Source organism: Grampus griseus (genome assembly GCF_964374135.1).
Source record: "Grampus griseus genome assembly, chromosome: 2".
Taxonomy (NCBI): domain Eukaryota; kingdom Metazoa; phylum Chordata; class Mammalia; order Artiodactyla; family Delphinidae; genus Grampus; species Grampus griseus.
Genome location: NC_139018.1, coordinates 25,510,308 through 25,535,317, shown reverse-complemented (window position 1 = coordinate 25,535,317; position 25,010 = coordinate 25,510,308). Strand labels below are relative to the sequence as shown.

General features: G+C 42.7%; 1 protein-coding gene across 2 annotated transcripts; it reads right to left on the bottom strand.

Moving 5' to 3' along the window:
* Nucleotides 1-298: 298 nt before the first annotated feature.
* Nucleotides 299-24,971, bottom strand: TMED8 (transmembrane p24 trafficking protein family member 8). Of its 2 annotated transcripts, XM_082648030.1 has the most exons (6): nt 24,736-24,971; nt 11,287-11,368; nt 5,565-5,694; nt 3,692-3,818; nt 2,983-3,288; nt 299-1,726 (listed from the first exon to the last, which is right to left on the bottom strand). In XM_082648030.1, exons 1-6 carry the CDS (start codon nt 24,851-24,853, stop codon nt 1,509-1,511), a joined length of 981 nt encoding a protein of 326 aa, XP_082504156.1. In that variant the 5' UTR covers nt 24,854-24,971; the 3' UTR covers nt 299-1,508. The 2 variants fall into 2 exon arrangements, with proteins under 2 accessions (XP_082504156.1, XP_082504157.1); XM_082648031.1 differs by lacking the exon at nt 24,736-24,971 and having other exon boundaries at nt 5,565-5,687; nt 11,287-11,329.
* Between the last annotated feature and the right edge of the window lie 39 nt (nt 24,972-25,010).

Here is a 25,010-nt window from a genome sequence, read left to right as displayed (position 1 = left end):
GGGGCAGGCTCCTCCCAAAGCATTACAGGACTGACCTGCAGGAGTGGAACATTATCCCTTCCCCACTTCTCCTGAAATCGCCAGCTTTAACTCCACAGAAGAGGTGCCCTCAATGGCTCAGAGCAGATGGAAGCCTTCTGAGAAACAGACGGAAACTGTCTCAAAGGCAAAATGAAATGTGCTTTAAAAATAAATAAAGTAATAAATAAATCTAATTATTCCTCAAAATCCTAAGGCAGTAACAGGCTTGACACAAGGGATAAGAAAGAAGGAGGTACAGATAATCGCAGTGGTCCCTTCTCTGCCCCCTCCTCCGCTGGGGCCCTGGGCACCCCCCTGCTCTGGTGACAGTGGCTGCAGCACCCTGGGCCTCAGGGCCCACAGGGTGGAAAATGCAGTCGCCAGGGACTAAAGAACAAATACACCAGCAGCAACAGTGAAGTTTCATTATCACCTTTCCTGAGAGACTTTGAACACCAAAAGTTTTGAGCCCTCAACGCAAGAAACCTAAATCCAGAAACTCTGGAAATATGACTGGTTCCAAAGCAAAATTTCTAAATAACACTCCTAAAGACAAAAAAAAAAAAAAAAAAAAACAGTCGTGGGAAATCTGGAGTGTTGTTTTATTTGTTTTTTTAACATCCTCTCTCAGACTGTACCCCTCCTTCTTCGATTATACAAAAAAAAATAATTTAGTAATACTTGACTTTCAAAAATGTGGGTTCTGACATCAATCCAGTACCTAATTTCTACCCTTTCCCCTTCGACCACCAGTGCATCTTGAAATAGGAAGTGAAAAACTGGAGGCAGTTTTTCTTCCCAGAAGACCTTAGACTACAGTGATCATCATTTTGGATTGCATGGAAGTTCTTGCTGTAATGGCAAAGACACAGACGTAGAAAAGGGAAAAGAGGAGAGAAAGAGGTGGAGTGAAACCACTAGGACTAATAACACCCCTCCAGAGGCAGTGAGGGCTCCCAGCCTGTGCTAGAGACCACAAAGAAACAGCAGGTGGGAATATGGCAGTGGTGAGAGGCTGGACAGAGCTTTCTCCATCCAGGAAACTGGGCTCCTTCATGGACAATGTGCTTTGCTCTCTTCCAGCCCTTTCAAAAAGTGAAGAGAGTGGGTGCCACTAAACACATCTGCAATAAAAGCTCTGGAAGAGAAGAGAACAGCAACTGAAATAATACACCTTGTACCAAAACAAAACTATATTTAAAACGCAACACCCAACTTCCTTTCAGGCTTTTGCCTGATGGTTTCCTCCACAGAGAGATTTCGCTGGAGTCTAAAGCCAGAAGAGCGTGAGTCAGGGACCACGGAACAGGGGCACTATACCACCATCTGCAGAAGCCTGGGCAGGGGAAAAGCTACATGGGGTCAACAGTCAGGCACGCCAGCCAGGGCGTGAGGGTCGGGAGCTCTTGCCTATCCAAAACAAGAGGCCCCAGCTGGCAGCCTGCTCCAGCCAGCAAACACCGCCTGCCCCCTGTCCCAGCGGGCCTTCAGCTGGTGTAGTAGATGTGGAAGTAGAGAGTCTTGTTGCGCAGCAGCGAGTAGGAGTTGTCGAACTTGAGCAGGTAGATGCCCTCGCCAGGGTAGTCGTGGCTGCCGGCCTGCACGTCTCGGTGGCTGTCCCGCCGGTACACGGGCATGACCTCCCCATAGCGGCCCCGCAGGGAGCTCCTGGAGCCTCGCTCCACGTCTCCAGCTGGGACAGGGTCTGCATGAGCAAAAGGCAGAGTGCCTGGATATGAGTTCAGAGACCAAATACGCCTACCTGAGGGTGAAAAGATGGACCAGGTAACCCAGTGGCTTTCACCCAGGGGAGATACTGTTGCCCTCCTATGGGCATCTGGAAATGTCTGGTGGCCTTCGGGCCATCAGAGTGACCAGTGGGTGATACGGGCATTTAGTGCTCAAGGGTCCAGGAGTGCTAAATATAGGGATAGTACCTTCTCAACAAAGCAGTGTCTCACCTCAAATGCCAATAGTATCTGCACTGAGAAACAGTGATTTAGCCTTATAGAGCCTTCCTAGCTCCAAGAGTATCTGGAAATTTCCAAGGGGGAGAAAAAGATACTTAGAAGGGAAAATTCTGACATCTTTTCATCCAACAGGTAAAAGAACTAGCTAAAGGAGGTAGGAAATGTGGAAAAGTGCTGAAATGCTGAAAGTGCTATATGGAGTGACCCCGAACTCCTACTGGTCCCCCGGAAGGGTAGCAAATAAGATCTGAGGTTCTCCTCCTTCCTGAACACATGCAGATTTCCCTGCAGACTTGCTTTTCCATGAAGAAGCAAGTTAAGGGAATGACTTAATGACTTAATCTTTCCCGTAAGATTATACGGGAAAATAAAGGAACAAGGCTAATGCTTAGAACCTACTCTTATACTACAAAACAAACAAACAGAAAAAAGCGGCTTCAGGGCCATGTGAGCAGGCGCCGCAAGTAACAGCTGGAACAGAGCACAGAGACTATTTTTAAAACTGCTCTTGTCAACCAGCTGTGACAGTTTGGAGGGCGGAGAGAATGGGTACATTTAGCAAATTGTAATCACTCAGTTTGGTTCCAGACCAAGAATAAATGTAAATATCCCACAAGTAAGAGAGAAACATAAAATAATCTCAGATTTATACATGTGATCTGAAAAACACTGCCCATACATACACCAGCACGGATCCACCCCTTTTCCTGCCCCCAACCTATCCCTGTCCCCAAGGAGATCTTGGGGGACATGGCTAGGTACTGATTAAAAAGAAAAGAAGCTTTCCACTAAGGCATCAAAGCCACCCCACCAGAATGTTCTTTGAGGGTCTGACTTTGACCTGCATCACTCAACTTAGCTTGCCATGCTGAAAGGGATTCTTCACCTGCATTCTCAGGAAGAGGACGACTGGTACAACACAGGAAGTGATCGCTGCAAATTAGGTTGAGACAGAAAAGGAAACTGCAGATTATGTTAAAATTAAATTTACCTTCAATCTCCTCCTCTTCCTCCTCATCTTCATCCTCATCCTCACTGGAATCACTGACCTGCACCGTTATGTCAGTGCTGGTTACAGGGGTCCAGTCAAAGTAAACTCCAAAGCCAATGTCGTAGTCATCGGTCGCAAACTCCCAGCAGACACGCTTCCCCTCTGGGTGGGTAGGTACCCGGATGGTCACCACCTCACCCCGCTTCACCACCAGACGGCTGTTCTTCTCTTTGCCCAGCTTGCTTTTGAATTCCTTCATCTTGGCAAAGGTCCAGATGCACGGAGGTGCTATCAGAGGCGGGGAAACTGAAAGGACAGGCAGCTCACCACCGAGAAAGAGACCCGGAGGAAATGCTGCCACACCCGGCATTTTGCTTAGGGAGGTTGCCATAGTCGAAGACATTCTTCCTACTGGCTTCCCTGACTTCTTTTCACAAGGAAGGAGAGAGCACTGCCCTGAGGTGTGTCAGCTACTCAGCTTAAGAAATAGGTCTCTTTACGTACCATATATATACCTGGTACTCTATCCAGAATGTAATATTCAGATACTAGCTGTTTTTCCTCTTTTGTAATATAATCACCTATGTAATCCTATGCTTTCTCCTTCCTTTCTTTCTTTCCTTCCATCTGTCTGCCTGCCTTTCTTTAAGTACCCACTGGGAACCAAAAAAAAAAAAAAAAACACCTTCCACACCCCCAAAGGTCTCACCTCTCCTGTGGTCCCCCAGAAGGTCTGCAGATTCCAAATCAGCTGAAAGAATATCTACAGCTCCTGTGTGCTCAGACTGGATCATAACGATGTCCCCAGACCTTGGCAGACCATGGTACTTGGCCATCTGCACAAGAGAACTCTGGTTACAGGACATATATAAAGGCAGATTCCAATTAGCCTCTTTCCACCTGAAGGCTGCCTCCCCTGCCCTATTACCTCCACTCTCCCAACTCACAGTCTGAGTGCTAGTCAACATTCCTGCTCTCTCCTCCAGCCACAGGTTGCTAATAAATTCTACCCACTTTTTTTAATGCCATCAACATGTTCCCTAGTTTAAAGCTTCTTTCTTGTTCTCTCCTGCTTTTTGCAACTTTCCCACTTCAGACCCTTCATAAAATCCTTGCCCAAGATCACCCTCAAAATTTGCTACTGACTTTTCCATCGACAGCATTTCTGGGCGCAGCGTTTCTGGGCCATGCCTGCACAGTCTCTCCCTTCGGCTCCTCTCAGGACAGCTCTTGCATCTGGGCTTTAGCTCAACCTTCACTCGGCCACACATCCTCCTGCTACAATTTCCATCCACAGGTTACTTCCAGGTCACTGTCAATCAGTTCACCAAAGTACTGCAGAGAGAGAATCTGGCTCCTACTCTCTGGCTGTCTCTGTCTCTCTCTCTCACCCATGGCACACCTTGGATGTCTCACCCTATAGGTTGTCTCATTCACTAACAATGTTGTATAAATAATCACAATCTCACCTTAGACCAGCCCCAGGATTTGCATTTAAACAGTATATTTGCTGCCTGACATCTAACTTGCATGTAAGTGCAAATATCACTCGATACTCACAAAGCCCTCACTGACCCATGGCAGGAGCCTGAAGTCTCTCCCTAGTGGGTTTCACTTCAAACCACTCAGATTACCATTCCCCTATTTCATGCTATTATGACTTAATTTCCTGCCCCTTCTCCAAGCAGTTGACAAGCAACTCAAGAAGAAATGTATGCCTACTGCCAACACGGAAGAGCACATCAGTGAGACAGCAGTCCAGTTAAGGAATCAGACTTATATTTGCAATAAATGAATGAATGAATAAATGAATGCTGTAATCCTCCCAGACTATTTTCTCATAATATCTGTTTCTGAAGAGTTAAGTTCTTCAGCTCTTATTTCCAATGTTAAATGAGGTAAATCAGACTTTGACTAACTTGCTCGAATGAGTCCTTCCTCTTACAGAAGGTTAAACAAAAGATTTAGTTTGCAACTTATTAGTTGCATAGACTTGGTAAAGTCACTAACAGCTCTGAGCCTCAGTTTCCTCATCTTTAAATTGGGGACATAATGGTACCTATCTCACAGGGTTGTTCTCAGGAGTACATGACGTATTATGGATAAAAATGCTTTGTAAACTCTAAAGCATCATACAAATGTAACTATAATGTTCGGCATTGTCTTTACTGACACCATTTGTTATTCTAATATATATGTTAATAATGGTATGAACAACCCATCCCTCCATGGCAGAGAGACCACTACTACTCGTACCATTTCTATGGAATCTTTACCATAAATACCGAGTAGATCTACCACAAGAAAACTGAGACTAACACATAATCCAATGGTTGAAGTTTCCTCACATCAAGTGGATTTTAGACAACATGGGAACATTCATTATAACACTTCATTATTTGAATAGATGCTTACTGGGTCCTAGTACAGTGATGGGCCCTGGGGAGGATACACATGATCATTCCCCAAATAATTAAACCTGAGATGACAGTGCTTTCTAATTCCAACCCACCCAAATGCATCTGAATTCTGTTGTCACAAACTAGTGCTTTTCAGAGAGAGAGTAAGAATGTGCGCCCTACCTTGCTGAGGACCTGGGCCTGGTCTGCAGACAGCAATTCCTGTTCCACCGAGGCCTGTGCCTCCATGGCACTGGCTGCCTTCTGCTGATCTTCTGTGGCATCCTCCCTCACCGGAGATACCATCTGTGGCCTCCCAGAGAAAGAGAGCATGTCAGTTCAAGGACTCTTTTTTTTTTCCCCTGGCCACACCATGCGGCTTGTGAGATCTTAGTTCCCTTGTGGGATCTTAGTTCCCCAACCAGGGACTGAACCCGGGCCCTGGGCAGTGACAGCGTGGAGTCCTAACCACTGGACCGCCAGGGAATTCCCCTCAAGGACTCTTTTCAAAGGCACAATGGTCCTGGAGAAACTCAGAAAGAAAAACAACCTTCAAAGGGTACCCCCAACCCCTGTTTCCTCTGGCATTTGGGCCCACCGTCATTTCAGCTGACCACTGCCCAGGGCTGAAATGGCCTACAATGAAGCAGTGACAGCATGTGAGGGCTCAGGACTGACAACACCACATCCCAGGCTCCGAGAACCACGGTAAACACACAGCTCAGTCATCTGAGATAGACCGCAGGTCTGGTTTTTATTCCTCAGTCTGGGACTGATGCCATTTGCTCTGCACAGAATTTCAACAAAAGAAGAGTTAGAATCCCAGGTCTGTTCCACACATAAAGCTGCTGTTAGAAGCAAAGGGAGGAGGCCTCGCCTAAGCCAGAAGCTGATCACAAAACAAAGGAAGTACAGACTGATTAGCAAGGCAACCCTCTCCGCCTTATCCCAGGAGCATTCAGCGTTTCCATTCACACCCTATCACTGATATCCATAGCACACCCAGTTCACTTTTTTAAGCATGTTAATCTACTATCCCAATAACTTAAAACACAACTATTGGGACTTCCCTGGTGGCGCAGTGGTTAAGAATCCACCTGCCAATGCAGGGGACACGGGTTCAAGCCCTGGTCCGGGAAGATCCCACATGCCATGGAGCAACTAAGCCCATGCGCCACAACTATTGATCCCACGTGCCACCAACTACTAAAGCCCGCGCACCTACCCGTTCGCCGCAGCTAGAGAAAGCCCGCATGCAGCAACAAAGACCCAACGCAGCCAAAAATAAAATTAAAAAAAAGAAAACCACTATTCCAATAGCTGATTTTAAAGAAGCAAGGGAATAATTTATGCTCTCTTCCATTTCTTCTGGCTTTGGAGAGACCAGAAAGTGAGTTAAGAGCCGGGGCTGTAGCACAATACCCCAGGCTTCTTGGAAGTCTGTTGCCAACAAAAGGTGGCGTGGAGTCTTTAGACAAGCAGTTATCAAAGTATGGTCCAGGGACCCCTGGCGTCCTTAAGACTCTTTCAGGGGAGTCTGTGAAGTCAAAACCTTTTCATAATAATTCTAAAATATTATTTGCCTTTTTTCATTTTCATCTTCTCAAGAGTTTACAGTGGAGTTTTCCAGAGACTACATGACATATGATATCACAACAGAACGAATGCAGAAGCAGATCTGAGAATCCAACTGTCTTTTGTTAAGACACACATTAAAGAGATTTACAACATCCCTCTTCTCACTAAATTATTTTTTCTTTGGAAAACAATTGTTTTTCATTAAAGACATGTTATTTATATTAACATGTAATGAGTTCCTTATTATTTTAAATGAATAACTATTTTTTAATTTTCTAGTTTTAATTACTAGTAAACATTGTAAGATATAATTCACATAAACAAAAATTCTTTAAGGTCCTCAATAAATTTAAGAGTGTAAAGTTTTGAGAACTGCTGCTTTAGGGTATCGTCCATTTCCTCAGACAGGCTGAGCAAACAACTGGGAAACAGCACTACGAACTGCACGGGGAAACAGAGGGCTTATTTTGGAGTTCATTAGTTTCTTTCTTTCTTTCTTTTTTAACATAAACAAGAAAGATCACTCCTAGTTTATAAATTACCTCTTCTTCAGATAAAACAGAGCCATCTTTTGGAATATCTAAGTCACTCCAATTGACCTCAGAACAAACAAGAGGTAGTTACTATGAACATCAGAGCTGTGGTTGATTATTCTGTGTGAACTGTAAATTGGTCTAGGCTGTGAGCCTATTTTATTCTCTTAAATCCAGAAATTAGAGCCCATTTTGGTTCCTTGGCACTACTTATTATGTCTCCTCCTCTATTAGGAGGTGAGCTTGATGGCAGGGACTGGGTCTCACTCCCTCTAGACTAACAGCTTCCATGGCCAAGCTTGTCGCATGGAACCCTGAGGCCCTTTGCACTCTGACCTCATCTCCTAGAATGACCTCCTCTTGCCTTGCCCAGTCCACGCCAGTCACAATGGCCTGTTGAATCTCTGAGAGTCCTCGAGCACCTCAAGCACTCCCCCACTGAGGGTCTGGGGGCCTGCTATGGCCTCAGCCTAGAATACTCTTCCCCCAGTTACTCAGGGCTTCCTTCCATCCTTCAGGTTTCTGCTCAGCCATCACTTTGGGAGAGGCTTCCCCTCCCTGGCTCATCACTCTTTACACCCGTACCCTGTTCATTTTTCTTCACTGCACTGATGACTGCCTGACATATTATGCACCATATTTTGTTGACTGCGAGAAGCATATTTGTTTTCAGATTTTAATACAACTGAAATACAGGAGGTCCTAAAAACTGCCGTGGGCCTGGAGTGACACGGAATCCCTCCTCAGGGGATTTGCATTTGCTTCTGCCAGGGCTTGGGAATGCTACCAACTGAGGTGACTTGAATTATGTTCTGTTTAAGAGTTTTGTTTGGACCACACTGGCAGAGTGAATTTACACAACAGACTTGTGGCTCATATTCTCAGGGGAGGTATTTTTCCCCCCTTACACAGCGCCAAGGTTGAGACATTCAAGTTGCCCTGCTCTCCTTTTCTGTGTGGAGCAATCTCTTTCCTCGTTTCTCTTTTCACTGAAGGTGCAGGCTTTTGCGGGAGGTCTCTTATTAGCCTATCTTGGGCATTCTTTCCTTTCTTGGTGGTATATAAAATAACAGTACATCTTATAGTTGATGACAACTTAGATTCTATGAAATACGATGTATACTTTTTTTCCATCTACCTCCCCCACTAGAATATAAGCTACATGAGGCCCGGGATGTGGACTGTCTGTTCATTTGTGGTGTCTTCAGTGCCTAGAACACTGCCAGGTAATAGCAGGCTCTCAATAAATATCTGTTGAATGAATAAATGAATAAGTTAACTTTTGTTTGGGAACAAAAGAGGACTATTCGGAATGTGAGAACACAATAGTTAATCTGACCAGCAGCCTGACCTTACTGTATATGGCAGCTAAAATGTAGTTTCTTCTTTGCCTTTGTGCATGCTACTTTGCACAAATATGGTTCTGCTTATTTAAAAAATATTTTAAACAGGACACGCATAAATTTAATATTCACATTAGCATTTTATGCTCTGAAGAATTAGTGAAAGGTACTTTGGGAAAGATAAATTGCAAATCACTTGATGCAGATGATAAACCATGTAAAGGAAAAACTCTCACTGTAAGCCTTCTGGTTTATGCTAACCCAGAGCAGGGAGGCCATCCCAAAGGGAGGGAGAGATTGGCCAGCCAGCCTCGCTAGAAAAGATCAAGAGTCATGCCATTTCCATTTCTAAAATATACAAAACACAAACACCAGACTTCAGGCGTCATGCATGCTGGATTATTTTTCTTCACGCATCAGATTTTAGAAACAAAACTTGAAATTTTTATCTCCTTTTTTCTAAGAATAGTCTATATTCTTCACTCAAAAAATTTATTTACTCTTAGTATGAAAACATCAGCTCTGTACCAAAAGCCATCTCCCAAGGATCCTTCAAATCAGCATGTGCAGGGACTTCCCTGGTGGTCCAGTGGTTAAGACTCTGCGCTTCCACTGCAGGGGGCAGGGGTTCGATCCCTGGTCAGGGAACTAAGATCCCGCATGCCACGGGCCATGGCCACAAAACAAACAAACAAGAATCAACATGTGCAGAAAAAGCGTGGTGGTAGGAAAACGGAAGGACAGAAGGACACTCTTCTCACAGGATTTGATGAGAACATGAATTATCTCAAATAATCAATGCCTGGAGGAGGCTATGTCTTCTAAAAGTATCCTTATATGTAATAACCTAGTAGCTCTAAGCACAGAACTCAAAACCCTTCTGTTGCTACTTATGAGAAATAATCTGTAGAGTAAACAAAACTAAAGCTGTGTGAACTTGGGAAAATTATTAAATTCACTGTTTCATTTTCCTCATCTTAAAAAAAATACTTCATTCGGTTTGTTACGAGGATTAACTGATATAATACATTTTAACACCTAGTACAGTATTGAACGAACAGAAATATTTGATAAAAAGTAACTGTTTTATTATCATTATTACAAAGAGGCATTCAATAAAGGGTGGCTATTATATTATTATCACAGACTGTATTAAAATTATATTAATTATTATTATTTTCCATTGTCTGAATTCTGGGGGAAAAAGTTTTATTTCATATACAAAGGTAAGAAGAGAGAATTTCTACTTAAGAAATAACATTTTAAATATATCATGGGACTTCCCTGGTGGTCCACTGGTTAAGACTCCACGCTTCCACAGCAGAGGGCACAGGTTCGATCCCTAGTCAGGGAATTAAGATACTGCATGCCGTGTGGCATCGCCAAAAGAAAAAGAAATCTTAACATAGCCCCACCCCCAGCAATCAACTTTGGGTGGGGCATGGAGACCACAGGTTCTACTGGATGGTACTGCACCATGAGCTGATCAGTTGGACTATAATATTCACTAGCTCAGCATTCTCCAAAATAAGTTTTTCATTAATTATTCCATTAATGTTTTGTGGCTTCCACTTATTCTAGGGCACAGTACTACTATTCCCTTTCTGCTATATACTCTGATATCAGTGATGGCAGGAGGATGAGATGGGTGGAGAGGGAAATTAAGAATGACAACCTGAAGATCATCATCGTGGCTGCAACACTGTGTTTGTGTGTGTGTGCATTTTATGGGTAAAAACCAAACACATGTTCTCTTGAAAGTCCATCTGTGGACACTCTTTTTCTTTCTTTTTTTTTTTTCTGGGCTGCGTCGGGTCTTCGCTGCCGTGCGCTGGCTTTCTCTAGTCGCGGCAAGCAGGGGCCACTCTTCGTTGCGGTGCGCGGGCTTCTCATCGCGGTGGCTTCTCTTGTTGCAGAGCACAGGCTCTAGGCGCGTGGGTTTCAGTAGTTACAGCATGCGGACTCAGTAGGTGCAGCACACGGGCCCTAGAGTGTATGGCCTTCAGTTGTGGTGTGTGTGCGGGCTCAGTAGCTGTGGCACACGGGCTTAGTTGCTCCACGGCATGTGCGATCTTCCCGGACCAGGGATCGAACCCATGTCCCCTGCATTGGCAGGCAGATTCTTAACCACTGTGCCACCAGGGAAGTCCCTGGGATCCATTTCTAATGTTTTAACATTTTAACCTGGTCTTCAAGAGGAGATAAATGAAGACACTACACTATTTGTTACAGTTCTATTCTCTGAGAGTTAAAGAAAATTTTATAACCTGAAATAGACCTGCATTCCCCCTAAACACACTTAAGGATTGATTAATTAATGACAAAACACTCCATACTCTTCACTTCATCTTGTCTTCCCCCTTAAAGTCACCGTTTACTTCTTTCATCAATTACTATCTCAGAAGATAAAACTCCGAGAAGCATTATATCCCAAGTAGTTGCTGTCCCTACCTGTAGGATGAGGAATGGGGTTCCGGATCAGAGGCAGAAGCTGCTAGAGAGGTGACCTTGGTGACTTCTAGATCTTCATTCTCTAGAAAATCATGGGAAGAAAAATTCAATACCGGAGAAGGAACACAATCATAATTATCTTGTATCTTTTTAAAAAATCTGGCAGTTTCAACCAACTTTCTCTTTCTAAAAATAATCTAGGCACAAACTTTATACTCTGGGAGCCCCAGTACATAAATTATTCAAGTCATCACGTCCAAGTATTCTCAGACCATTATAACCTACTCATAAAAAAAAAGTTATTTTCCAAAACAAGTCCCCACAGAATTCATCCTAATTCAAGGATCACATTTCACAGAAAGCAAATGGTTAAACTAGGCAGAACGTAAAGGACAGAATGGAATGTAGAATGAAATGAACTGGAATTCAGTGCCAAAGTAGAGAGTGCCACCTCTACATTCGATCAGCTCACATCACTGTATCCAGGGTCAGGTAAAGGATTTTTGTAATTTCATTCATTTACTCACTCACTCATTCACCAATGACTTACTGAATAACTGCTCAGCATCGTCAAGGAATATACAGGTGAAATGTACAATGAAGACCAGTTTCCCAGGCTCACAACAAGCCTGTGACTGGTATTATCATTGCCATTTTGCAGGTAAGGAAACTAAGGCATAGAGATAGGATGCACATCCAGGCAATTATGCTCTTAACCATTAGGTGTTACTAAGTTTCATGGTGTATTCATGTAGCCTTTCCTGTGAGCACTCAGAAAAGCATATGGTTTAGTGTGTTTAGATAACCCCTGGTGAACCTCCTCTAGTTAAGACAGCAAAAAAACTGAAGCCCAAAGTTCACTTCTCAATATAAAATATAACTTACTGATGTAAACCTCAAACACTGAAAATTTCAGAATTTGGTAGCAACATAAAAGTATAAAAGGTAAATATTTGTGATTCAACTTTAGTCTCATTTTTTTTTGTATGTGAATAGGATCTATTTTCTTTTTGTCAACTCACATTCTCATAGGTAGAAAGACCTTACAGCTTATGCTACCTGATTTTCCTCTTGTGAGATAATAGAAAATACATATATTAGTTTCTGCCCCCAGTTCCTGGCACAGAACTAAAACCTTTATAATTCCCTAAGTGATTAGAGCACTATGAGTACCTTTTGTTCTAATATTTGGTCTTTGATTTGGTTCCTGCCACAGAGTTCCTTAATTCCATGGAATTTCCTGGGTGATAACAATGTCTCTTGTTCTAATGAGGTACCTCTTGGGCCCCTACATGGGGGCTGGTAAAGAAAGAGACAAAGCCATGATTAGAAGCTTGGGATTTTCAACCCCACCATCCTTTCTCCAGAGAGGGGAGAAGGGCTGGAAATGGAGTTAATGATTGATCACACCTACATGATGAAGCCTTCATAAAAATCCCAAAAGTACTGGATTTGGAGAGCGGCCAGCTCAGTGAACACATCTCTATAGCAGGAGGGTGACCCACCCCAACTCTGTGGGGACAGAAGCTCCTTCACTTGGGACCCTCCCAGACCTCGCCCTCTGTATCTGACTGTTCATCTGTAACCCTACCATATCTTTTAATAAACTGGTAAACGTAAGTGTTTCCTTGAGTCCTCTGAGCTGTTCTGGCATTTAATCAAACCCAAGGGGGAGGAAGTCATGGGAACTACCAATTTGTAGTCAAGTCTGACAGAAGTTGTGGGTAACCTGGGCAACTACTACTGGCAATTGGCATCTGAAGTGGGATGGGAGCAATCTTGTAGGATTGAGCCCTTAACCAGTGGGATCTGACACTATCTCCAGGTAGATGGTGTTTAGAATTGAGTTAAATTGTAGGACACCCAGCTGGTGTTGCAGAGTTGCTTGGTGTGGGGAAAAAACTCCACACATCTGGTGTCAGAAGTGTTGAGAATGTGGCTGTGTGACAGAGTAAAGGAGAAACACAGGAGGACTGAGGTTTTCTTTACACCTCTCAACAAAGGAACTGAGTCTAAGACAAAAGTCAGACGTTCCCCAGGGTCCCCTAGTCTGTGAAGAGGCCCTTTTCACCAAGAGATAATGAGAATAAAAAGTTCTTCCCTATGTTGACCTAAGTAAAATTCGCTTCCTAATAAATTCTGCTCTTCGATCAATACTCCCCACAATATCCTTTCAAATATTTACAGCCTGCTATCACATTTCCTGCAAGTTCCTTCCCAGGCCGACCATCTCCAGTTCTCTCCATCATCTCTTTGTTCCATTTCAAGAAAAGAGCTAAAATGGACAACTTTTTCAGATGAGTCCTAAACCATGCAGAGTACATGGAGACAATCATCTCTTAATAAGGACACAGTATTTCTTGACGTAAGACATTAACTGGGCACTAGATTTTTTTAACTGCAAACTTACCCCATTGGCCTAAATAAGTCAATCAAGATCTCCAAGGGCTTATAAAAATAAACTTATTCCAAGCTCAGTCTCTCCTATGCTCTATTTTTGAAACAGATTTTTGGAACATAACTGACTTCTTAACTTAAACGCAGGACTTCATGTATCCGTATTACTGATTTTAAATTAGGTTTTTGAAATGACACAAGTACATGCTTTGCGCATTGTAGAGCAAATTAAATACAGATAAGAAAACATTCCTTATTTACCCTTCCAGACTTTAATATACAAATAATCCATTATTCAGTGTAGAAAAATCAGGAAATACAGACAAGAAATAAACAAAACAACCAAACACAATCCCACTAGCCCAAAATAACCACTGTTAACATTTTGGTGCATATCCTCTCAGAAATATATTTATACACATACATACACATATATGTGCATATTTATATGTATTACACATACAGATAAATGTATACGTATAGACATCTATATATTTATATATTTTCCCCCCCTATCCCCAGCAATCAACTTTGGGTGGGGCATGGAGACCACAGTTTCTACTGGACAATACTGTACAATGAGTTGATCAGTTGGACTATAATACCTACTAGCTCAGGTATGAATACAGCTTTTCATTAATTATTCCATTAATGTTTCATAGTTTCTACTCATTCTAAGGCTCAGTACAAATATAAATGTATATATAATTTTTATATATGTATTATATAAATATTTATATAAAAATTCTATTTATATACCTATATTTCCAAAAGGACATGTACCTAATATTATTGAACATTATTCATGAAAATTTTTCAGGGTCAATAAAAATGGGACTAGGGCTTCCCTGGTGGCGCAGTGGTTGAGAGTCCGCCTGCCGATGCAGGGGACACGGGTTCGTGCCCCGGTCCAGGAGGATCCCACATGCCGCGGAGCGGCTGGGCCCGTGAGCCATGGCCGCTAAGCCTGCGCGTCCGGAGCCTGTGCTCCGCAACGGGAGAGGCCCCAGCAGTGAGAGAACCGCGTACTGAAAAAAAAAAAAAAAAAAAAAAGGGACTAAAAAAATAATTTAAAATGGCAGCATATTACCCCATAGGCTGTACCATAATTTCTTTAACCAATCCCCAAGCCCCTATTGTTAGAGCTAGACTCTGTTTCAAATCTTTCCCTGTTATAGACAATTATGTTATATTAGAGATGTCTACAATCCTCTCTTAAGAACTTTGCCTGTCCACAGCCTTGAAGGGGCAGTTCTGTGACCAGGGAACACTATGTTGGCTATTGGTTTTGGGTGAACATCTGCCCCACAGTTTCCAATTCTCTTCCCCCGAGTCTGGGGTTGGTACCAGAGCCCAAAACAAACTGTGAAGAGCCTCAGTCGGGTCAGGGACTGAGGCTACCTTTTGGAAGAAGCCTTTGCATGCCATGCAAAAGCAGATGACTAAGCAGAGGAGACAACTGTCAGAGACAGAAAATAATGCATTCAAGCAAAAAGAAACAAGGCGTGGTGGGGTCCAGGCAGCTGGTGTCAGGTGAACCCGGATTAGGGACAACCAAAGGAAGCTGCGCCTTGGCCTCCTCTGAGCCAAAAGCTGAGCCCTGGATTGTCATTTTATTATTTATAGGAGTTCTGGATACAAATTTTTGTCAATTGTATGTTATAAATACCTGCTTCCACTCTGTGATTTACCTTTTCACTCTTCTAATGGTGTCTGTCCTTTGATGAACCAAAGTTCTTAATTTTAATGTAGTCAAAATTTATCAATCTTTTCCTTTATTAGTCTTTGTGTGTCCTGTTTAAGATGTCTTTCCCTACACTGAGATCAAGAAAATATTCTTCTTTATTATTATTGTCTAGGAGCTTATTGTATTTTTTTTCACATTTTGATCTACAGTCCAACTAGAGTTGATTTTTTGTGTTTATGGTGTGTGAGATAAGGATCAAGGTTTTTTTTCTTTTCCTTCTTTCTCTTAGGATATTCAATTTTACCAGCAATAGTTACCATTCTTGCCCCACTACTCTAAAGTACAATCTTTGTTGCAAATGAAAGATTTTGTTTCTAGGCTCTTATTTCTATTCCTAGGGCTTAACTGGGCTATTCTGTAAAAGCCTTAAAATAAGTCTTGATTGTAAATCAACTATAATTCAATAAAACTTTTTTTAAAAAGTCTCGATACCTGATAGACCAAATCTTCCCATCTTGTTGTTCTTACTTGAGTGTCTTTGGTATTGGCCTTTCATTTCTCTATATATTTTAGAACCAGCTTGTCAAACTCCACCCAAAAGGCCCACCAAAACCTTCTAGGAAATTTATTGGGATTGTATTTTATCTATAAATCAAGTTGGGGAGAACTGACATCTTTACAATACTGAGTCTTCCAAACTAAGAATATGGTAGACCCTTCCATTTACTTATTCTTTAATTTCTCTCAATAATAATGTATTATAATCTTCTGCATAAAGTTTTTGCATATATTTTGTGAGATTTGTTTCTAGGTATTTGAAGTTTCTTTATTCTATAGTAAATTACATATATATATATATATACACATATATATTTAACTTCTTTGCTAGTATACATGAATGCAATGGAATTTTGCATATTGACCTATATCCAACAATCTGGACAAATTTATTAATTTCAATAAATTATCTATAGATTCTTTTGGATTTCCATGTACACAATCATCATCTGCAAGTAACAGACTGAATAGGATTCCTTTATAATCCTCATATATTTTATTTTTCTTGCCTGACTCTTCTAGCTAGAATATCCAGTAAAATGATGAAAAGCAAGTGGTGAGAGTGGACAGCCTTGTCCTATTCCTAATCTCAAAAGGAAAACTTTCAAATTTCCCCATTAAATTTGATGCTGCTTGTAGGGACTTTGTAGATATGCTTTATCCAATTAAGAAAGTTTCCTTTTATTCCTCGTTTGCTAAGTTTTGAATCATAAGTAGAGGCTGAATTTTACCACTTTTTTCTGCTTCTACTAGACTGATAATTTTTATCCTCTACTGTATTAAAATGGTGATTATACAGCTGACTTTTTTTAAAAAAATGTTAAAGCAACTTTTCATTCCTAGAAAAACCCAACTTGGTCATATATATTGCTGGATTCAGTCTGTTAATCTTTTGCTAATGACTTTTTGCATCTATGTTAATGAGGGAGATTAAACTGCAATTTTCTTTTCATCTGGGATCATTTTGATTCTGCCTAAAGAATTCAGTTACCTGTAGGTGATAAATCCTGTTTTTGATTGCCTGAAAATATCTTTATTTCACCTTCATTCTTGAAGACTATTTTCACTGAAAAAAATTCTATATTGGTAGTTATTTTCTTTCAGTATTCTAAAGATAATCTAGCTTTCACTGCTCTGTGCATAAGTCAGCTTTCAGTCTAATTACTATTCCTTTGAAGGCAAACTGTAATTTTTTTCTGGCTACTTTTAATATTTTGTCTTTGCTTTGGTTTTATAGAGTTTTAATTTAATGTGTACCTACTGTGGCTTATATACCCCTACCTGGGGTGTACAGGGCTTTGTGAATCTGTAGATTCCATTAGTTTTGGAAAATTCATAGCTATTATCTCATCAAACATTGCTTCTGTCCATTCTTGCTCTCCTTACCTTCTAGGACTCCAATTATACAAATGTTAGACCTTTTTACCATATCCTCTAAGTCTCATCTCTTTCCTGAATTTTCCATTGTTGTATTTTTACATATTTTCTTTTGACCTTTCTTCCAGTCCACTGTTCTCTCTTCAGGTCTAATAACTTGTTGTTAAACCTATCAACAGAATTCTTCATTTTCATCTGTATTTTTCAGTTACAGAATTGCTATTTGGTTCTATTTTTATAAATTTCAATTCTCTGCCAAATTTCTCAACTTTCTCTTTTACCTCCTGAACATAATAAATATAATTTTTAATTGAAGTATAGTTGACTTACAATATAATTATTTTTAAGTCTGTATCTGGTAACTCCAAAATCTGATGCTCCTATGGATCCATTTTTACTGTCATTTCTTTTGATTTTTGTTCATATTGTGTCTTTTCATGCATTTGGTCATTTTTGATACATGCCAGAAATTGTTCCAGTAAAACTGTTTGTCAAAATAATTTGAAGACTACAGTGACCCTTCAGAAAAGATTTGCCTTTGCTTCTTCCACATACCTGGGGGCACTAGCACCCTGGGGTTAACTTAATCCAATTTCATGAACTCAGATGTTTCTGAAGCTGAGCTGTAGTCTTTGCAATGGCCTGCTTCTAACTTACCCTTACTTCTAGAACATGGCCTTTCATGGTCCTAACCCAGAGAAAAGGGGGTTAACCAGGGTTCCCCCTACTTGATTAACCCCTGTTGCTTTAGTTCAGAGAAGCACTTCCACAGTCTTGCCATTAAGCCTCCCCACTTAGGAGTTCAGCATATCCTCTCAGAGGAGAAAGGAACCCCAAATTGGACTCTCATCCTTGGACCTCTATCTTTTTTTTTTTTTTTTTGCAGTACGCGGGCCTCTCACTGTTGTGGCCTCTCCCGTTACAGAGCACAGGCTCTGTATGCGCAGGCTCAGCGGCCATGGCTCACGGGCCCAGCCGCTCCACCGCATGTGGAATCTTCCCGGACCGGGGCACGAACCCGTGTCCCCTGCATCGGCAGGCGGACTCTCAACCACTGCGCCACCAGGGAAGCCCTGGACCTCTATCTTTATACTTCTGCCCTCACATGGATCATAGCCTAATAATTATTCATTATCTGACTAGCTGACTAGCTTTCCAGGATCTTCAAGCAGATGTTTATATTTTGACAATTATTTCCTAATTGTCCCCAGTGGGAGAAATAATCCCAATTACCTAGTCTAACATTACACAAAACAGAAACCTGCATTGCCTCTACCCTTTTCAGTTTTAAGATACCTTAGTGAATAAAATGGAAACAAAATAGAATTTTTACAAGTCTGCCTTCTTTCTGTCACTGGCGAACAGCATCAGCCTCTGTAAGTAGTGGATCACAGTGAAGACTTCGATAAGGTTGAATTTTTAGACAGAAATGAAAATTAGCACAAGAATAAAGGAAGTCAGTAGTGGATTTAAAGAGTAACATAATAAAATAAGCTGTAAGGATATACTGTACAACACGGGGAACATAGCAAATATTTTATAATAACTATAAACAGTATAACATTTTAAAATTGTGAATCACTATATTGTACACCTGTAATTTATACATTATACATCAACTATACTTCAATTAAAAAAAGAGGGCTTCCCTGGTGGCGCAGTGGTTGAGAGTCCGCCTGCCGATGCAGGGGACACGGGTTCGTGCCCCGGTCCGGGAAGATCCCACATGCCGCGGAGCAGCTGGGCCCGTGAGCCATGGCCGCTGAGCCTGCGCGTCCAGAGCCTGTTGCTCCGCAACGGGAGAGGCCACAACAGTAGAGGCCCGCGTACCGCAAAAACAACAACAACAACAACAGAATTGTATGAAAATCATCCCTAAGGAGATTTACAAACTGTATTTCATAGAAACTTTATCCGAGATAAAAAAACCCCAGAAGAGGTCAGTTCCTGATGAGCAGAAAGGCAAAAAGAGATACATAGAATGGCTCCAACTTACAATATAAACACAGTGAAGAATCTCATGACATGCTTGTGTGTATTTTTTTCTCAATAGGTAATATATGCACATTATTCAAAATTCAAAAAGCATAAAAGTATACAGTGAAAACTTCCTCCCATCTCAGTCCCTACCTACAATGTTACTAGGTTTTGGATAGTCTTCCAGAGATATTTTGCATTAAAAAAGTGTGTATGTGTATATAAAGAGAATATATATATACTTTTTCACACAAATAATGGACATACTAGACATGCTAGCATACACGTTGTTTTTTCTACTTAACATCTCAGAGACCTTTCCATAACTATATATAAAAAAACTTCCTCATTCTTTTCCACAGCTGATTAATATTTCAATGGCTGGATATTCCATAATTTATTTAACCACTTCCCTATTGACATTTATGTCCTTTCTAATCTTTTTTTTTTTTTTTTTTTTGCGGTACACGGGCCTCTCACTGTTGTGGCCTCTCCCGTTGCGGAGCAACAGGCTCTGGACGCGCAGGCTCAGCGGCCATGGCTCACGGGCCCAGCCGCTCCGCGGCATGTGGGATCCTCCCGGACCGGGGCACAAACCCGTGTCCCCTGCATCGCCAGGCGGACTCTGAACCACTGCACCACCAGGGAAGCCCCTTTCTAATCATTTACCATTACAAGCAATGCTATAATAACCTTGTGTCTGTGTCATTAAATAGGTGTGTGATCTATAGGATAAACTCCTGGAAAAAAATGGATCAATGAGGACATATATTGTAATTTTGAAAGATATTGACAAATTGCCCTCCATAGCATTTGTATCAATTTCCACACCCCTCAGCAATACATGAAAGTTTGTGTTTCTGCACACCGTTGCCAACATATAGTGAGATATTGAACTACCCAGCATAGTTACGATTTTCACTTCCCTTATTGTGAGTTAGGTTGAGCATCTTTCATTTGTGAAGAGCCACTTCTCATAGCATCTTAACAACTTAATGTATGCAGGGAAAAAAAAGTGAAAAGAGATATTGCTTTTGATTTTTAAGGTTAAATATATTCGCTAAACTATGTAAGAACTACTGGTAAAACAACTTGTAATTGGATTCAGAGAGGCAGGAAGTAAGAAAAGGAGAAAGAAATATATGTTTATTTCCAGAAGTTTAAAGTGTGGAAGATGCAGTCCTGTTTTAAACAGAGAGAAAACAGGGCTTCCCTGGTGGCGCAGTGGTTGAGAGTCCTCCTGCCAACACAGGGGATGCAGGTTTGGGCCCTGGTTCGGGAGGATCCCACATGCAGCAGAGCAACTAGGCCCGAGCTTCACAGCTGCTGGGCCTGCACTCTAGAGCCCGTGAGCCACAACTACTGAGCCCGCGTGCCTAGAGCCCGTGCCCTGCAACAAGAGAAGCCACCGCAATGAGAAGCCCACACACCGCAACAAAGAGTAGCCCGCGCTCGCCCGCCACAACTAGAGAAAGCCCGCGTGCAGCAACAAAGACCCAACGCAGCCAATAAATTAATTAATTAATTAATTAAAAAAAAAAAACAGAAACCCAAAAACCACTGGGGCTCTTTGGCATAGACTTCCACTCTTTTGCTCCACCTAATATAGTAACCACCAATTTTTAAATTTTAATTGAAATCGAAATAGCCACAGATAAGCAACATTTCCATCACTGCAGAAAGACTTATTGCACTGCTCTAAGTCCTACATAAGAATAATGAACAAGTTCACCTGACCTGTTTGCAGTCCTTGACGTCTACATGCATCGATAGCTCTCAGGGTCATATATACCAGACCAAGTTCTGCTCACTTCAAGGTCATAACAGATTTTGCCCTTTATTTTCCCCAAAGCTCCCTAAACTTAAAAAACAAACAAACAAAAAAACGATGAAAGAAAGAAAAGCCCTGTTCTTAAGTGATGTAACATATGCCTCAGAGAGTTTCACTATATAAAGAGTGATCTCTCTCTCCTCTTGGGAACTGAAGGACCCAGGTGCCCCCAAATAAAAGACTATTAAAAACAATTACAGTTCATAAAACAACAAGAACACCATGACCAATGGAGAGCTTAGTTCAGAAGAACATCAACATTTTTCTTACTTTATTACCAAAACCGCAGCTGACAAACACGAAGACCCTCCAAAGGTATTCTTTGCCTAGAATACCTTTAAAAAACAAGTCATGGTTATTCTGGATAATTATAAATTCCTGCTTTGAAGAACAAGACACATTGAAAAAAATCAAAACCCTTAATTCAATAACAACTCCAATCTCATTTCTTATTGCTGAGAGAATGACACAGACCTCTTTTGTTGTTATTGTTGTTTTTGGCTGCGTGGCATGTGCGATCTTATTTCCCCAACCAGGGATCGAACCTGCTCCCCTGGCAGTAGAAGCACGGAGTCTTCAACCACCGGACCACCAGGGAAGTCCCCCGAAACCTCTTTTGATTTCATTCTTAGGCCTCTATTGCTTACTCATTGGATCATTTTCCAGAGGAAGGTGGCAGAAAGAGCCAATCAAACAAACTGCTAGTTCCAAGCAGTGTTTTGAGTTTACTCCCAAGCCTATACAGCTCTGAGTTAAGCCAAATGCATGCTTTGCACACCACTTTGGAAACCCAGCTGAACTCTAACTCATGGTTTCTCAACAGCTGCACTACTGACATCTGGGCCAGATAACTCTTCATTGTGGGGGCAGTTCTGTGCATTGGAGGCTGTTTAGCAGGTTCGCTGGCCTCTACCCACAAGATGTCAGTAACAGAGCTTCCCCTCCTCCCCAACCCAAGTTGTGACAATCAAAATGTCCCCTGGGAGAGGCAAAATCGCTGCTGGTTGAGAACAACTGCTTTCACCTAAAGAGCATTCTTGATATCTCAACCCTAATTCCTCATATTCATTTGATGCTCCTTCAAACCTGTTGAGACTTTGTCTCACAATCCAGCAAATATTTACAGAACCTCTAGGACACATCAAGGACTCTAGGAGAGAAACAGACAAGATAGATTCTGTCCTTACCCTTAAGCTGGTTTCTTGGGGGTACGTACATAAAGAATTGTAATAGGGACTTCCCTGGTGGTCCAGTGGTTAGGACTCTGTGCTTCCACTGCAGGGGGCAAGGGTTCAATCCCTGGTCAGGAAACTAAGATCCCACATGCCTCACAGTGTGGCAAGAATTGCAATAAAAGACACCCAATTATATAAAGTTTTGAATGGTCGATTTTTCTTCCTGGGTACTCTCATCTTACCAAACTAAAAACCCCTAGACAGCAAAGACCGTAACCTGCCCTAGAATGCCAATACTTGATTAATGGCCAATAAAAATAAAAATAAACTATTCTGAACTTCATCATAACAAGGTGACAATTTCAGACAGACAGTAAAAACTCCACACCTAACTTGAGCAAATAAGTTAACTTCTCTCAGCTGTAGTTTGTTCTTCCGTAAAATGGGGAGGAAATGACTGTTGACAGGATTAAGTCAGATAATACAAGGAAATCTTTTTCCACATTCTGGCACAGAGTAAGCATTCAATTAATGTAAGCTATCATTACTATTATTTTATTAGCAACAAATCTTACCTCAAGGGGAAGAGCTTGCTCTGAGCTACAATAACAAACCCCTACATGACATAAAAGAAATCAACACTCACCCTGTTTTCTGAGGGCAAGAAGAAGAAAGTAATCATAAGTATTTCCATCAACATCCTGGGAGGAAAATGTGAATGCAGGAACCAATTACAAGGTTTGGGGGTGGGGGGAGAGACACACTCAGAGACAAACCCACTATCCTCCAATACATTCCTGGACTATTCTTAAGACCTTTCTGTTTAAAATGCTTGGGTATATTTGCCACAAGGATCTAAAGAAGAAGTAAAAAAAAAAAAATCCTTAATTTATAAATATTAACACATGCAAGGGACAGATGTTTATGAGACTTCCTAAGTGTTCATTTGCTTAATCGTTCAGAAAGTATGCTTAAAATTTCTATTGCTATAATGTTAAATACATGCCAGCAATTCTGAATTTACTACAAAGCATAAGAGTTCATAAGAAGGAAAAAAGACAATTGTTAGATATTTTAAAGTAAGAGAATATAAAGTCACATGAAAAAGCTGGGTGATTCAAAGCTTGTGGGTGTGTGTGTTTGACCCAAGCAGCATTAGGAAATGGGAGATATTTAGGATAGAAGTAAAAGACGGGGAAAGTCACCATACCCGGAGATACACATCCAGGAACACCTCCTCTGACAGCACGTGGAGTTTCGGTGAGCAAAAACAGACCTTATTCTCATAACGGATAACACCGGTTTACTGTGTACCGTGGCTTAGGCACCAAGTGCCTCATACATAGTGGTCCATGCAATCCTATAGTGCCCACATTTTACAGATGAGGAAACAAACACAGATGAGTGATTTGCCCAAGTAAATTCAAGATTCACACTCCAACCCAGGCATCATGGTACCACCTCTACCGCTATACTTCATGGTGTCTATTTTAATTTCAGAACTGGAAATTTAATTTTTACTTGCTACTTAGTGAGCCCAGTACTCTCCCCCTACCTACCCTTCCGTATTTCAAATGAGCATCTTTTTAGTTGCATCCCGTGTGGTGATGATAAGGAGGCTCGGAAGGTAAGTGTAATCGCTGGACACTTTCGCCTTCGGACACTGACAATGAGGTAATCCACACGGAGGAACTAGCGTGGGTGGAAGTAAGACAGTCTCCGGAACAAGAGGAGGGTCCCGGAGAATAAGGGAGGGTCGCCAAAGTTCCTATTTCAGCCCCGATTTCCTGCCTTGGCTCTGGCCGCTATGTTCATTCAAAAGACCCCAGAGCCCACCTATTTCCAACTGCGCTTTTCATCTCGCCCACTCTAAAAGGCGGAGAGGATGGATGCGAGGTGAGGCGCGGGGCCCTATATGCAGGCAGGCTACAGCAAACGGGATTCTGGACAGAGGAAGGCGAGGCTGCCTATTCGGATGGGGGCAGAGAGGCGCGTGGAAAGGCTGGGACCTGGGACAGAGGTGAGGATCGGGGTGGGGAGCCAGAAGCAGGGGCAGCAAGGCCGGTGGGGTCGGGGTCGGCAGGCAAGGAGTGATGGGCAGGCGTGCTGAAGGTGAAGAGGCGCCAGGGTCAGAGATGCCCTGTCACTACCATCCGGGCTGTTCTGCGAAAGGAAGCGGGGCAGGAACCAAGGCATTTCGAAACAGGAGTAGAAAATAATCTCGAGCGAAGACCAGGCCCGAAGGATGGCGGCGGCGGGTGCGGGAGTCGCGGCCCGGGGGAGCCGGGCCCGGGCAGGAGCGAAGGCAGGGTCTCCGCGCGCGAAGGGGCTGCCCAGGCCGGTCCGCTCCTCCGGGCAGCGCGGGGCAGAGCGCGGCCGAGCCTCGCACCGAGGTGCGGGGTCCCGAGGCCGGCGGCACCCACCCGCCGGCGCCCGGCCTTGCGTACCTGAGGCGGCCGCCTGGCTCCCCTCCACTCCCGGGCCGTCCCCGACGCCGTGCGCCGGCCCTCGGCGGGCTGCGGGGCTCCAGACGCCCGGCCCCTCAGCCGCCCGCCGGTCCGACATCTGCAGCCCGCGTCCGCAGCGCCTCCGCAGCCTGCCGCAAGTGGCTCCGGAAAGAGCCGAAGGCCCAGCGCGCCGGGAAGAGCCGAGCGGAGCCCGCGGGCCGGAAGGGGCAGCGCGTCGGCCCCGAGCGGTCGCGAGAGCTCTGGCTAGCGGAGGC

Coding starts and splice junctions, on each gene's coding strand:
- TMED8 (XM_082648030.1), bottom strand. CDS start 24,853: ATGTCGGACCGGCGGGCGGCTGAGGGGCCGGGCGTCTGGAGCCCCGCA. Junction 11,369..24,735: donor GAGCCAGGCGGCCGCCTCAG/GTACGCAAGGCC, acceptor ATGATTTTCTAG/AGAATGAAGATCTAGAAGTC. Junction 3,819..5,564: donor AGGCCCAGGTCCTCAGCAAG/GTAGGGCGCACA, acceptor TCTCTTGTGCAG/ATGGCCAAGTACCATGGTCT.